The 15,312-nt window shown below is 53.4% G+C and overlaps 5 protein-coding genes across 5 annotated transcripts; 4 read left to right on the top strand and 1 right to left on the bottom strand.

Moving 5' to 3' along the window:
• The first annotated feature begins 505 nt into the window (after positions 1-505).
• Positions 506-1,816, top strand: P152DRAFT_484052 (uncharacterized protein). Its single transcript, XM_033681980.1, has 4 exons — positions 506-780; positions 833-865; positions 936-1,331; positions 1,382-1,816. Exons 1-4 carry the CDS (start codon positions 527-529, stop codon positions 1,404-1,406), a joined length of 708 nt encoding a protein of 235 aa, XP_033531880.1. The 5' UTR covers positions 506-526; the 3' UTR covers positions 1,407-1,816.
• A 313-nt stretch (positions 1,817-2,129) lies between these two features.
• On the top strand, positions 2,130-5,522 carry P152DRAFT_460755 (uncharacterized protein). The gene is made up of 4 exons (XM_033679986.1): positions 2,130-2,308; positions 2,415-2,572; positions 2,628-3,568; positions 3,621-5,522. Exons 1-4 carry the CDS (start codon positions 2,290-2,292, stop codon positions 5,260-5,262), a joined length of 2,760 nt encoding a protein of 919 aa, XP_033531879.1. The 5' UTR covers positions 2,130-2,289; the 3' UTR covers positions 5,263-5,522.
• Positions 5,523-5,681: 159 nt separating this feature from the next.
• P152DRAFT_516124 (uncharacterized protein) lies at positions 5,682-7,105 on the top strand (the record flags this gene model as incomplete). The annotated part of the gene is made up of 3 exons (XM_033682930.1): positions 5,682-6,100; positions 6,155-7,012; positions 7,063-7,105. Exons 1-3 carry the CDS (start codon positions 5,862-5,864, stop codon positions 7,103-7,105), a joined length of 1,140 nt encoding a protein of 379 aa, XP_033531878.1. The 5' UTR covers positions 5,682-5,861.
• Positions 7,106-7,310: 205 nt separating this feature from the next.
• P152DRAFT_421436 (actin-like ATPase domain-containing protein) lies at positions 7,311-9,469 on the bottom strand. Its single transcript, XM_033677166.1, has 3 exons — positions 9,296-9,469; positions 9,078-9,241; positions 7,311-9,024 (listed from the first exon to the last, which is right to left on the bottom strand). Exons 1-3 carry the CDS (start codon positions 9,380-9,382, stop codon positions 7,578-7,580), a joined length of 1,698 nt encoding a protein of 565 aa, XP_033531877.1. The 5' UTR covers positions 9,383-9,469; the 3' UTR covers positions 7,311-7,577.
• Positions 9,470-10,889: 1,420 nt separating this feature from the next.
• Positions 10,890-13,724, top strand: P152DRAFT_516122 (uncharacterized protein; the record flags this gene model as incomplete). Its single annotated transcript, XM_033682929.1, has 5 exons — positions 10,890-11,058; positions 11,112-11,933; positions 11,989-12,726; positions 12,791-13,066; positions 13,126-13,724. The coding sequence occupies 5 exons, from the start codon at positions 10,890-10,892 to the stop codon at positions 13,350-13,352; spliced, it is 2,232 nt and encodes a 743-aa protein (XP_033531876.1). The 3' UTR covers positions 13,353-13,724.
• Positions 13,725-15,312: the final 1,588 nt, after the last annotated feature.

The raw sequence follows: 15,312 nt of genomic DNA, 5'->3' as shown, positions 1-15,312 counted from the left end.
TCCCGAATTCGGAACGTCCTGTGAATTCGGGACGTCCTGTGGAGGCATATCGACATTGGGAGATTCGGGATTGAAGAGGTGAGAGGGTTCGAGTAGGTCGAAGGAGCGGTTGCGCAGCCGTTGTAGGCGATCGGAATCCTCGTCGAGATTGCAAGCCCTCGAGCTCGGTATGTGAGAAGGTAGCTTGACGAAACGTCCGCGCCAAAGGGCGCATTCGATGGGGTTGTGGTCGCATCGCAAAGAGGTGGTGAGGATTTATAGTATAGTCATTTTATCATTGAGATTCGTTTAATGGGAACATCGAGGTTTAGACCTGACTGAACCTGTGAGCGTAGAGGAGCAAGCTAATCTCGAATAGACTGGAGATCTGAGGTTGCTCTTTATTTTCCGATACAGCGGACCCCTGTCAAAAGGATCGGCTAGCCTGAAATGGCCCATATCAAAATTCGATTTCCACGCAGCTCATTGATCAACTTTCGCCTCTAACCTTGCAGTTTCAACGACGGAGGCTTAAGTAATACAGAACATGGCTCGGAATGGAGATGAAGCCATGGAAAATAACGACGTTCCCCTCCCGTTCGGATTTAGCGAGGATTTAGTGCCCATCCGGGATAACAAAGCGCCTGGGATCAGCAAGGTCGACTTCGACGGCCGCTTGGAAGCACCATTACAGCTCTATGAGGATCTCTCCGGCGGTTGCGGAGGTCAGATGTGGCCGGCCGGCATGGTCCTGGCCGAATATATCCTGGATCACAAGCAGCTCGTGGAGGGCTGTTCAATGTACGTCTTCTCGCACCACCGATCATATGAGGCCGTCGCTAATTGCTTGCAGACTAGAATTGGGGGCAGGAGGCGGGCTGACAGGGTTTGAACCAAATCCTCAATCTTTGCATGGAAACACGCATGGGATGACTTGACTGATTTGCGAACGCCAGGCTTGCAGTTGCAACCGGATGTCCAACTTCAGGCCCGCTCTACATCACCGATCAAGCCGTTATGCTTCCCATCATGCAGAAGAACATCGAGCTGAACGGCCTCTCCTTAGTCACCGCTGTGGAGTACAACTGGGGCGCGCCGGCGCCGGCGCCGTCCCTCCTCCCGCCGCATCTCGACGTCGTCCTCGCCGCCGATTGCGTGTACTTCGAACCGGCGTTTCCGCTGCTGCAGGCGACGCTGCAGGACCTGATCGGCGCGAAGACGCGGTGCTACTTCTGCTTCAAGAAGCGGAGGAGAGCGGACATCGCGTGCATCAAGCGGATCCGAAAGATGTTCGATGTGAGGGACATTCCGGTCGATTCGGAGGGGGTGGCGGAGAGAGATAACATATTCTTGTGAGTGCCGACCGGACAGCATGATGACTTGTACTGAAGGAAATTTCTAGGATGGAGATCACGAAAAAGAGCTGAGGCTCTGTTTCGGATGGGTACTCGTTTTCCAGCACGCTCAAGGCATACGATTGACGGAACTTGTCCATTAATGCCGGTGCCAATAAAGCCCTCCTCACATTGGGAGACTGGGGATATCCCGAAAGATCTACCTGGACGCTAGAACAATGACCTCAGGGTGTGCTTGTCAGTTGGCAGAGTAGAAGACATCTTTACGATAGGTCGCGGTAAGCACAGCATTGCATTTGACGACTGAGCGCTTTCTTCGAAGTTGAACAGGGGTTGGCATATAGACTAGGAATAGACTAAAGCAATAGTATAGAGCATAAGATTGAATGCACATCACTATCGAGCAAGAACTCGACTTAGTCCTGTGACCAAGTGCTGTCGACTGTGTGTGTCCGGTGTCTGTATTGGCTTCGGTTTCGGATGGACTGATTGAGCAGAGGAGGCTGGCCCCTAAAACCTGAGGCAGAAATTGGACAAAAAACCTGTCACGCCTGCTTACTAAAAAACCGAGATGGTCGGATTTATATTACATGACTATCACATGATGCACCCGATTCGACATCTGGCCAATTACAAATTCAAGCTCGAGCTTAAGTGGAACTCCGTGTGAGTCCGAGCTTCGTCGCGTCCAAATCTTCCAAGTCGCGTTCACGCGTGCGTCCACTCGACAACAGAACACAGCAGCGACTCCTACAAAAACTCCTCCGCCCCACCACCGCAACCACGACCACAACACTCCCTTCCCTCTCTACATCTCATCTCACCGCTACTCCTCTTCTAACAACAGGAATATATGCTTCCAGTCCACACTGCAATTCCTTCTTGATCATCAGGCTATTGTTGCCTTTGAGAATTTGAGTCCATTCCCGAACACTTTATCCCATCATCATTCAACATGTTCGTCTACAAACGAGGTAAGTCTAGCCCAGTCCAGCGTGATATCCTCCGATATACGGTCAAATCTGGACTTGATGGATGTAGAATACCGTCTGAGATGAACCTATACTGACCAGCCTTCAGACGGACGCAAAGAACGCGTTCAGTTCGACAAGATCACTGCTCGTGTTTCGAGACTGTGCTATGGTCTCGACCCCGATCATGTCGACGCTGCAGCCATCACCCAGAAGGTCATATCTGGAGTCTACCAAGGCGTCACCACGTTTGAACTCGATAACTTGGTCAGTTTATCATCATCTAGGGGGCAATTGGTGCAACACGCTAACAAATTTTCAGGCCGCTGAGACCGCTGCCTATCTCACCACCACCCATCCAGACTATGCCGTCCTCGCTGCACGTATCGCAGTATCGAATCTTCACAAGCAGACCAAGAAGCAGTTCTCAGCTGTCATCTCAGACCTGTACCACTACGTGAACCCCAAGAATAATAAGCCCGCCTCCATGATTGGCGAATCGACATACAAGACTGTCATGAAGCACGCAGACGAGCTCAACTCTGCCATTGTCTATGATCGAGATTTCAACTACCAGTATTTCGGGTTCAAGACATTGGAACGGTCGTATCTCCTCAAGATCAATGGCAAGGTGGCCGAGCGTCCTCAACACATGATCATGCGTGTCGCTGTGGGCATTCATGGCGAGGATATCGAGAAGGCGATAGAAACCTACAATTATATGTCGAACAAGTACTTCACTCATGCGTCGCCTACCTTGTTCAATGCAGGAACTCCGATGGCTCAACTCGCTTCATGCTTCCTCATCGATATGAAGGAAGATAGCATTGAAGGTATTTACGATACATTAAAGACCTCGGCGATGATCTCCAAGACTGCCGGTGGCATCGGTCTTAATGTTCACCGGATCCGTGCTACCGGATCGTACATTGGTGGAACCAATGGCACGTCGAACGGCCTGATTCCTATGCTTCGGGTCTACAACAATACTGCACGCTACGTTGACCAAGGTGGCAACAAGCGTCCTGGCGCCTTCGCAATTTACCTCGAGCCCTGGCATGCGGATGTTTTCGGGTTCTTGGATCTTCGAAAGAACCACGGCAAAGAGGAAGTCCGTGCTCGCGACTTGTTCTACGCCCTCTGGATTCCCGACCTCTTCATGAGACGAGTTGAGCAGAATGGCGAGTGGACCCTGTTCTGCCCCAATGAGGCTCCTGGCCTTGCCGATGTCTACGGCGACGAATTTGAGGAGCTCTATGAGCGGTAAGCGTCCTACGGTAGTCTTGTTGATTATTGTTCTAACGTCTCTCTACAGATACGAACGCGAAGGACGTGGTCGTGAGACCGTTCGTGCTCAGAAGTTGTGGTACTCTATCTTGGAGGCTCAAACGGAGACTGGCAACCCGTACATGCTCTACAAGGATGCTTGCAACCGAAAGAGCAACCAGAAGAACTTGGGCACCATCCGCAGCTCCAACCTGTGCACTGAAATCATCGAGTACACCGCTCCGGATGAAGTCGCGGTCTGCAACCTGGCCTCCATCGCGCTGCCAACTTGTGTGGACATCGCTCGTGGAGAGTACAACTTCCAGAAGCTGCACGAAGTCACTCAGGTTGTGGTTCGGAATTTGAACAAGACCATTGACGTGAATCACTACCCTGTCCCGGAGGCTCGCAACAGCAACATGCGCCATCGACCTATCGGTGTCGGTGTTCAAGGTCTTGCGGATGCTTTCCTTGCCCTTCGCATGCCCTTCGACTCTGAAGAGGCTCGAAAGCTCAACCTCCAGATCTTCGAGACTATCTACCACGCAGCGCTTACCGCCTCCTGCGAGATTGCTAAGGTGGATGGGGTCTACTCGACCTACGAGGGCAGCCCCGTCTCTCAAGGCATTCTTCAATACGACATGTGGAACGTCACTCCCACAGATCTTTGGGACTGGGCCGCGTTGAAGGACGAGATTAAGAAGTACGGTGTCCGCAACAGCTTGCTCGTCGCTCCCATGCCTACTGCCAGCACGAGCCAGATTCTGGGCTTCAACGAATGCTTCGAACCGTACACCTCCAATATCTACCAACGCCGTGTCCTGGCGGGCGAGTTCCAAGTCGTCAACCCGTGGCTGCTGAAGGATCTTGTCGACCTGGGTCTGTGGTCCGACAACATGAAGAACCGCATCATCTCCGAAGGCGGCTCCATCCAACGCGTCCCCAACATCCCCGATGACCTCAAGTTGCTGTACAAGACGGTTTGGGAAATCCCTCAACGCACAATCATCCAGCTGGCCGCGGACCGTGGTGCCTTCATCGACCAATCTCAATCCCTCAACATCCACATGAAGGAGCCTACCATGGGCAAGATCACCAGCATGCACTTCGCAGGCTGGAAGATGGGCCTCAAGACCGGCATGTACTACCTGCGAACCATGGCTGCTTCCGCTCCGATCCAGTTCACCGTCGACCAAGAGCAACTCAAGGTCGCCGACACCAACGTCGCCCGCACTCCCGGTGCGATGAAGAAGCGCACTCTGGCGAGCACCCCTTACTCCATGAGCTCTCCAGCAACCATGAGCTCTCCGGCGGCCATCCCAAAGCCCATGTACATGCAGAAGCCTCAGCCCACGACCACCTCCAACGGCGTCCCCACCCCCTCGACCACCCCGCCCCCCACCTCCGAAAGCAAATCCTCCTCCCCTGCCACCAAGAAAGACCCGCTGAAGAACCCCGAGTTCAAGGCCGATGTGGAGGAGGGCGACAGCCCGAAGCTCCTCAGCACGGATCCGTCGGGGGAGCCGGTCGAGGAGAAGCTGATCGACCGCTCTGAAGCGGCCGAGGCGAAGCCGAAGCAAGATGAGGATGGCGAGGGCGACAGCAAGGACCGCGAGGGCGACATCTATGCTGATGAGGCGCTGCAGTGCAGTATCGAGAACAAGGAGGCCTGTGTTATGTGCAGTGGTTGAGTGGCCTTCCCGGCGAGGAGATGAGAGCATGTAGTGATATGGCGGTATGAACAATCGGGATGGGATTATGGGTTTGAACTTTGGAGAGACGGCGCATGACTTGGTTTTGTTAGATAGCAGTATGAGAGCACACGCTGCTTAATATCACTTTACACATCGTTATTCTTGATAAGGTATCAGGTATCTTTATAGTAGACCGGAAGTTGTCTTGGACACTTGGCAATTGAGACTTCGATCAATAAACTTGGACTTGCTTGGCTTAAATGACTCTAATGGTGATTGTATTCGTCAATATATTGCATAAATTCGATCGCGTCGACGCGTCGTGATGCCAACTCGCCGCTTGGGGGTTCCATATCCCAAATTTCAGGCCGATTAGTCCACGATGCTAGGTGCAGACTGCAGACAGGATCCAACATAATTACACCAACCATTGCTACCTCTATGGTCTTGACTTCAGTGACCTTTGCTTACCAGGTTTCTTCTTTGTTCATGAGACTACAGTCTAATACAGTATTACACTGGCGACAACACCAGCGGTCTCGACTACGAAAACATAGTGCTTAGCCAATATAATCGCGGCACCTTCACCATCAGACATGTCCCTCGAATCCACGCCAAAACGCAAACGCGACGACTCCGACTCCGACTCCCCCGACCCGTCCCCCCGCGACCCCCGCCGCGACCCCAAGAAGAAGAAGGCATCCTTCGTCGACTCGCGGGTCGTCTCCGGCATGGACCTCCACTACGGGCAACGTGCCGCGCTGGGGATCTGGGACGCGCTGGACCCGGACGACGAGGAGGGGACGATGGCGCAGCAGTATCTTCGTTCGGTACGGTATGTACGGCGCCGTCCATATTTTCTAGCATAACCACTAACTTGACTCTCCAGAGTTGAAGCCGGGGGCATCCCGCCGTTCCTCTCCGCACCCCTCCCCACCGAACCCGAGGACGAGGACGACGAGATAGCGGACACGGAAGGCTTCTACACCGACGGCGCATACGTCGCGCGCCCCGAACTCGGCCCCGTGATCCCCCGCGACCTGCTACATCACCACCCCGCCACCCAAGCGCGCGCCCTCCTCCGCACCTCTCTCCTAATCCGCTTCCTCGAGCTGCGGAAACTCCTACAACGAAAACCGCCCAAGGACGCACTACGGGGCCTCACAGAGCTACAGCAGGAGCTGATCTTCGGACAGCCGGCGAAGCAAACGTATAAGACGATCGTCCAGGACAGCGGCCCCAGCGCGGTGCGGACGGTGGTGGCGCTGATGTCGACGGAGGGAGTGTTTCGGATGCTCAAGGCGGTGATGGCGCGGCTGTTGGGGAAGCGGGCGGTGGCGGAGGAGAAGGTTAGTGTATGGGTGTGGAGTCTGATGGCGAGGATTCGGGAGGTGGGGTGTTTGGGGTATGAGGAGGTGGGGGGGTTGCGAGAGGTGGCGAAGAAGGGGTTGGAGGTGAAGTTGAGGGGGGTGGTTGCGAGGGCGCAATATGATGCGCGGGAAGATGAGATGGATCGTGCTGTAGGAGCTGGTCACGATCAAGGTGACGCGGAGCGTTCGAGTAAGGGCGAAGACGTCCGTTCCGCAGCTAACGAGAAGGGGGTACCAGAAACTGTTGGAGGAGATAGCACCTCGGGTGGCCTCAATACTACTGGTGAAGAGTCTGCACAGATCCCCGACGGAACCACACTGGAATCATCAGGAGCAGCCGCGCATTCAAGCAGCGGTAGACCACCGACGGCATTGACGTCGGAAGATCCGAAGGTTTCCACTGACGGCATAGCACCATCCGAAACAGGCTCACCACCGCTTCGGCAGCCGTTCAAGCCGCTGGAGCCTAGCACGCTATTCACTATTGAAGCCGTTGTCCTAGTGGTAGGTGAGCTGTATGGTCAGAGAGACTTGCTCGATTACGCAGGCGAGCTACTCCCGGACAGGGTCATTACTCTGGGGAAGTTTCTGAACGACTGAACGGTGGATGAGGCCAAAATGCTGGGATACATTCGGTAGGCAGATGCCAATGCTTCAATGCACAAATGGGTTCGTGTTCTATCATATTCGCTTCGATGGTGAGTATCAGCGGCTGTAGGATTTAGGAAGCATTGCACTGGTCGAAGAAGCACGATATACCAATTCGATCCCATGTTTAACCCCCAACTACTCATGACCACTCGTCCAATATTTACTTCTCGAAACACTCTTCAATTGCTCGTCCAGGGTGTCCATATGCCGACCTGTAACCTCTATGCTGTACGACGTCGTAAAAAAATGTGCAAAAGAGCGACTCATTAACCCATCGATCCTACCCAACTTTTAACTTGACGCTTCCACCGTCCCTCGCACTCCACCCTTGCCTCCGACCTCGCGAATCTGCACATGAACCGTCAAGTCCGCATGCACCGAGATCTGCACCTCGACCTTCCCGCCCTTCTTGACGCCCGCCACGCCCGCCTCCGCGACCGGCTTCGTCGCCTTCCAGACGACCTTCCGGATCTCCTCCGGCTCATCATCGGACTCGGAGGCCTCGTCGGAATCCTCGTCGTCCGTCTTCGCGCCGTTCGTCTTCTTCTCCACCTTCTCCGCGACGGTCACGTCAATCGCCCGCTCGCCCTCCGCGATACGCACCAGGACATCGCCTCCGTCCTTCGGCGCGGCGACCGTCACCGTCTTCCGGACCGGCACCGGCGTGTCTTTCAGGACGACCGGCAGGAAGCTGTCGCCGGCGCCCACCAGGCCCACCGTCGCCTCAAGATGCGGCGTCGACGTCACCACAGCGTGGACCGACTCCTCGATGTCCTTCTCCTCGAACTCAGCGATCAAGCTCGCTTGGATGGCGGCGCCACGGGCCGCGGCCTCCGAGGGATTCACGGCGTTGTTGTCGGTGGCGGGGGAAAAGACACGGGTCTCCTCGGGGAACAGCGCAGCGATGGCCGAGGCGATACGCGGGGTGTGCGACGAGCCTCCCGCCATAACGATTTCGGAGACGTCGAGGGGATCCAGACCGGCCTTGGTGACGCCGGCAAGGACGAGGCGGCCGAGGGCTTGGAAGTGCTTGGAGGCCAGGAGCTCATAGCGGGAGCGGTTGATGGTAAGGGTAAAGTCGAGGCCGGAGACAAGGGACTCGACGGAGAAGGTGGCGGACGTGCTGAGGGAGAGGTGCTTCTTGACGTTTTCGCACTCCAGCTTCATCTTCGCGAGCGACCGGGGTGTCGTGCGGGGGTCAGTCGAGGTCTTGTGCTTCTGCAGGAAGGCCTTCGCGAAGTGGTCGATCAGGACGCTATCGAGCTGCGTGCCGGCAGTATCGTAGTCATGTTGAGTCGCCAAGATGGTGTAGATGCCGCCTCTTGATGCCACAACGGTGACGTCGCTGCGAGTGGCCCCAATGTCGACCACCACGACGTTCTTGTCCGAAGGAGAGGCTGTGTCGGGCGATCGAGCATCATATGCCAAGAGCGAGGAGATCGGTTCATGGATAAAGTGTAAGATCGAAATCTTGGCTTCCGCCGCACAGGCTTTCAGCGCCTCTTGCTGTGCCGGTGTGAAGTTGGTGGGGACCGTAAGGACGGCATGCGTGACGTTACGACCGAGATAATCCGAGGCGGACGCCTTGAGTCGAGCAAGGTGCCGGGTTGTTATCGTCGATATCGAGACTGGATGCGCATTGCCCGAATCATCATCGCAGATGTTGAAGGCGATGGTCGAATCTTGCGAGATTGGGTGCGCGGAGGTGTGGCACGGCGTGGGATCGATATCCTTGAACCTACATTCGTCAGCTTTGTCTCTGGTTCGCCTTTGAGAACTGGCAATACATACTCTCGACCGAGGAAGTCCCTGAAGCACACGACAGTGTTTTCCGGGTTCCGCACAAGCTGTGCCTTGGCTTGATTCCCATTGAACTCCTCGCCAGAAACGTACGACAAGATCGAAGGGATTTGTCGATCTCCGTCCTCGTTTGCAATCACTTCGGTTTTGCCATCCTAGATAGACTGTCAGATCTACCTTATCACCATGTCCTTGAGTCGAGTACTTACAGCGGCGGTGTAGGCGATGGAACTGTAGGAGTTTCCGAACGAAACTCCAATACAGACCCGTGAATCGGGTGCTTCTTCTTCACTCATCGCGACGGGAATTGCAATGAATATATACGATCAGGTTGGGGAGTATCAGCAGGCGATGGAGGTTATAGACGATATCGGATATCACAAGTGTTGATAGAGGCTCAAAATTTCCGTCGCCCAAAAATTGTTAAGAGGAAGGAAGACAGGGATTCTGATTGGACGCCACCTTTTGGTATGGGGCCCACTAAATATGTCCAATCAAAATTCTTTGCCACGTCCCAGCCACAGAATCACGTGCACGATAATATCAACAACCGACGTCCACCGACTAACTGACGGTTCTCCATAATACTGACAGCTCGAACAGTCAGGCTCATCATTAATATGGACAGATTGAGGAAACGCATAATTGTCAGTATTACACCGGCTGATGCGCCGCCTCTTGGTTTAGCCTTGCTTCTGGTTACAACAAAACCTGGGCTGGCTCCAACTGGGTATCTCGCCAGAGCGGGAGGCCTTCAGCGGGGCCTGGATCCAATATAAAGACAAATCTCTAAATAATGGTATATATCGCCAGCATTGAGCGTTTGCCGGAATCTTTCCTCGACACTCAAAGCGTCCCCCTGGATGAGCAAGTTTGGCATCTGTCCGGCTTGCTTGCACAATTCCCGATGCCATGCGACTGATAACACCGAATTTCGAACGCTGGAAAGTCATGGAGCGAGTGGAGGAGCAGGTGAATTCATTAGATGCGGCGATTGAATGGTGTCCGTCCAATTAGCTCTCTCCTGTAATGGAGTTATCAAGTTATCAGGTCAGGCTAGGTTGAAACTGAAAGTGATATATTGAACCAAGTGAATGCAGCGCAATTGTTCAATTGCTCTCAATTCCATTATTTCCTTGCGCCTTCCTCCCGATCTCTCTTCTCGTGTTCTTCCTTTTCTTCTCCTCCTTTTCTTCCGCTTTTTTTATTTTCTCTTCAACATCTTCCTCATCGCACTTTCTTCGTTTGGAACGTCCGGTTCAGCGCATTTCCAGCATTTACTCCTACAGTTCAAATACATACACGCCCTCAAGTTGTTTCTCGCTTGATAGAAGCCCCTTCCTTTACTTTGCCCACACCTTCAAGACTAGTTCGGGCATCCTCGAGTTGCCTGGGAATGACCACTCACCCTCCCGAGCAATATCGAACCACTAGATAAGTCGGTGTGGGCGTGCTTCTTTTTTTCACTTCCTCGTTCGAACCCCGTTCACTCTCATACTTCCACTTTCTCGCCTTGCTCTCTAGTTTCAGCTACGCACTAAGTGGAATTCCTCCATTATCACAATTGCACACATTTCCCATGTTCTTATCCAATTCCACCCTTTGCTTCGTGGGGAAGTCCCATCATTTGCACCTTCCGATTTCCCTCGTCCCATCATTATCTCACCATTTGCCCTACCCGCACAACCAAACCGTTCAACCTCACTCATCCCCCATCACTCTCGATGATTCCTTGGTCCTCACTGTTAAATCAGCCTTTGAATTCTTAGAGCCCGCTCATGAATTTCCAGATCTTCTATCGCCATGGATCGTTTCCAGAAGCTCAATCGGCCTGCCAACGACCATCGGTTTGATAGCCCAGCACCGAAAATGTCCACGGTCTTTCTAACTGGCCTCTCCCATCAAACCCCTGCCACTTCTCTCCCGAAATCTGAGAGAAAGTATCGGCCGATCAAGCCAAGCGATTTCGAAGGTAAGAACGTCATAACCAAATGACATTGAATGGTTTCTAACCTGCACTCGAAGACAATGGCGGCCCTATAACCCTGACCGACTTTGGAATCGGTACCCAAAACCCCATACCTATTCGCTCTGAGCGATGTAGAGTGGCTCGGACAGCCCGCCAAGCCCAGAAGAAGACAACTGCGAAGCCCAAACGTTCGCAGCTCGACATTGAGCTCCCACCTTTTCCGGATCTACCTCAGCGCAAGCCTGTACCTTCCAGAGAGACACATCTGAAGGAGGTCGAGACGGTGTTCCGAGGGCCGATTCCCGGGCCCGAAATCCTACCCTACATGACAGGGAACGCGGTCGGGGAGTTAACATTGGTTCTTCAACCCAATGGGGACGTTGAAGCTCACGCCTGGCTTGGCCACCAATGGCTGGTTGCCGGCAAGTACTCCTACGAGAAGCAGTCGATCGACGGGATACTGCGACAGATCGTCCTCCAGGAGGAGTTTCTTCAACCTGTGGTCTACGAAACGCTGAACCACTTCCGGGTGGTGTGTATGCAGTTTGAGGCGGCGGTTGTCAACGGCAGGGACCACTTGGTCCCTGCGAGTGTTGCAGTTAGTTGTGGCCCTAGGTCGGGGGGTCGCAACTGGAATGGACACTCTGACGCCAACGGTCACTACACCGTTGGGTATGGCCAGGTCGCATCCCAATACCGCCGCCACGGTGCGTACATTGCCAACCCAATTCTGCCGAATCGCCAGTCAGCGACCCTCTCCATGGACGGGCAAATCGCGGGGAATCCGGCCAGCTTTTACCCGTGCAAGGTAGCCCATCAAGACGATCCATTTGTTTATGCCAGATCGGAAATCGGAGCTGTGAAGCACAGCGGCTCAGGTGAGTTTTCTTGTTCTGTCCAAAATCTCAAGCAAACATTTCTAACCTTTTTCAGCGTTCACACTTGTCGATGGTCCTGCATGCCGTGAAGGCTCTTCAGAGCGTGTTAACTTCCATGAGTTGGGTCGTCCTGTCAACGATGGGAAAACCGAGAGTCAATTCCACAGGGTGGTTCTGTCCCAATTCACAGCCCCCGACGACAACAACAACGCAAACGTTTACACTCCTTGCGCCTCTCCACCAACCACAACCAAAGGGAATGTGATTTCTGAGGTTGCAAAATCTCTTCCATCAGAAACCCGAAAGAACGAAGTCAAATCGCCTAAGCACCTGACTGTCGACATCAACGCAGCCCGAGAATATACTGGCAAGTCCAGGACAGAAACGGCAACTGCCATCCTCACTTGTGCCCGCACCGAGAATAACACCATCCACGATCTGTTCACTCCCAATCGCACCATCATGACTCCAGCGCATAGTGGCCCACGAGGCCACCCCATTATGCCACCCTCACTGTCCAATGACGAGTTGATCGCCGAGAGTAAGAAGTACACTCTTGAGACGCGCATCAAGCTGGGAGTTGATGACGAGGAAGATGCCCGCCATGCCCAAACCCATCGCAAGAAATTTATGCCAAACGGGGGCAAGTATAGCGGTGGATCCCAGGCCTACGGATTATATGAACCCCGTCGTCGTGTCTTGGTTGCGATGAAACCATCACACGCTGATGCACCCGCAAGTGGCGCGGCTCTGGGACACCGTGAGCTCAATCCATCTGCTGCGGGCTCGACAAGTGAGTCCAATGCCCGTGCAAAAACAGGTCGCATTGGCTTATTTATCATTAACCATTGGCATAGATTTCACCGCGGCGGACATCAACGCGAACACGGCTGCGAGGGTCTTTTACCGGAACGCCAGCCCAACCACTCCTGATTTCGCTTACACGGATGAGGGTGTGTCCACCATTGGGTCAATCCTCCTGGCCATCAATGAGAACATGAGGGCGTACACTGCGCCGGCCGATGCGGGTTCGCAGGAGATGGCACGCGACTGTAGCAACTCTGACGTCGACACTCACCCCACCTGGAAGAATGGCAAGCGCATTTTTAGAGGCAGGAAGACTAAGACCACTGGTGAGTTCCTCCTGTTGCTTGTTAACCTATTCACTGTGCTGATCTTTGTCTTCCCTCAGGCCCCACCGAAGGTGAGCCCTGGCCAACGACGAGCTTCTACGCGAACCAACCGCGCAACTATTTTGCACCGTTCGCCAAGTCCCCCGAGTGGACCATTGACCGATCGAAGGACGGCAACCGAAGCTACTTCGGCGATCAGGGTTGGGAGAAAGTCCCAGAGCGCGTGGGCCGTGACCGCCGCTATCAGTGGGGCGAATCGAACTTTCGACGCACCAACATGTGGTGATCTGGATGGCGAGTATCTTTGAGCTGGAAGCTATGATTTTGCACGACATTCCTGACTCAGTTGGAAGATATCAGTGGGATAATGAGTGACGGGATGTTGATCGTCCACTGGAAGATGGAATTTGGGGCCTTTCGGCGCCGAACGTTATTGGATGTTGACACATCAGAAGTACAATGCAATTGCACTGGTAAAAAATTGTTGACAGTGGATGACGAAAAAGGACGATGATATTGCGCATTGCCGCTGGTGAGATTCGTTGGCGGTGGAGGATAATGGAACGCACGTCGTTTGATGAAAATACCTCAGTCTGAGAAAAAATCGAAAACCCCAGCCTGATGCCCTGTAAATCATCATCCGTGAGTTTTATTTACTTGGTTGTAATTATCCCGAATACCGACTGTGGTTGAGTCTCCATGGTTCTTGAAATTGAAGATCCAGCCATTCCCAGTGGATGAACTTGATGGCCTTGAAGGCTGAATCATACCCAGGGCTTCGAAAACGCTTATCCGTTCTCGATATTAGACCCTGCCTCGCCCAGGGACAAAGAGATTTATGTTAATTACTCACGGAGGTCGAGCATGCGTCTAACTCACTGGAACATCAATTCCATCCAACTAGGATGCTTGACGATCTCCAATAACCAATCACCTCCCGGCAGTGGTCTGAACTGCAGCATTTGCCAACCAAGTCCCTTGGCCATCCCGCCTCCCGGCCCGCTCCGCCCATCGGCTCCACAAAGCCACCCAGTTAACAGCCCATCTCGAAACGATCGAAGCCAGACGAATCGGCGACCAATCAATCCGCGCTGGACTTCTTGGACTCGCTCGATGATTCCAAATACTCGAACCGAGAGAACGGATGGTTGGGGTTTCGAGGTTGCTGGAGATGGACAGTGGAAATGGTGCCGACTGGCGGTGGCTGGAGATACTCAAGATTATCACGATACAGGACGATAGGGAGACGCTCATGACGATTCTCCATGTTGTGTATTCTATTAAAACGCCCTTGGGAGGCCGCGGTGCTGGGCGGGGGGACACATGGTGACGGAAATGGGATGGCTGCAGAACGCAGACATATCTGCCATCCAGTAGCTGCATAGTGCATATGCAACACCTCTTATGCCGTCGATCGGAGCTAAGGATCTTGTACTCCTTGCGTGAGGGTGGGGTGACGCTGATTTCGAGATTGTATCGCTCTTTGGCACCATATCGTGCTACGTCGCAAATGCAATGATCGACTTGGCTGCTTCGACCGTTGAGCTCGTTCTCTACACAGGCTCACCTAGTGTCTATCATGGCAACTGGGGAACAAAGAAATGTCGAGTTCCCTAGGTGTTTCCCGTCAAATCCTTGCATTTGTATTACACATTGTTGTGATAGTTCGCTGCAGCGATTCTAATGCATCAGCGGCAATACAAACGGATTGACTCCATCCTGCCCTAGCACCCTTGCTCGATCGCCAGTGCGAGGACATGCGCTAACTGCAAAGGCGATGCAATGGTCCAAAATCCAATCGCTCGAAGCCCTCCGCCCATGCAGCCTCTTTTCCCTTAAAAGATATCCATCAGTGACGCGAGTCAGCCTGATTCGTTCCGACCCATTGATATCCCAAGAGCAAGATAAGAAAATCAAAGTCATTATTAGCAAAGTCCACAACGCTTCACGAGGGGATTCCTGTATTTCCCAACGCGGTCGTCGGCCGTGTTAAGCATGACGGCATGGCAGATAACACATAGCTGAAATAGGATACATACATAGACGATGAAACATACTTCGATGAGGCATCAAGGAGCGTGATTGGCATGTGCGCCGTGCGTGACAGGCGTACAGAGACGTACAAATACAAGACAGAAGCAAAATGCCGCAAGGAAACGGGGAACGCCATGCGGGAAGTGACAAATAGAAAGTCGAATGCGGCATTAGGGGAATTTCCATGACCACTAGAGCATCGTGAACGGGGT

This window comes from Eremomyces bilateralis, assembly GCF_010015585.1.
Source record: "Eremomyces bilateralis CBS 781.70 unplaced genomic scaffold P152scaffold_19, whole genome shotgun sequence".
NCBI lineage: Eukaryota > Fungi > Ascomycota > Dothideomycetes > Eremomycetales > Eremomycetaceae > Eremomyces > Eremomyces bilateralis.
This window is presented reverse-complemented; position numbering and strand designations above follow the sequence as displayed.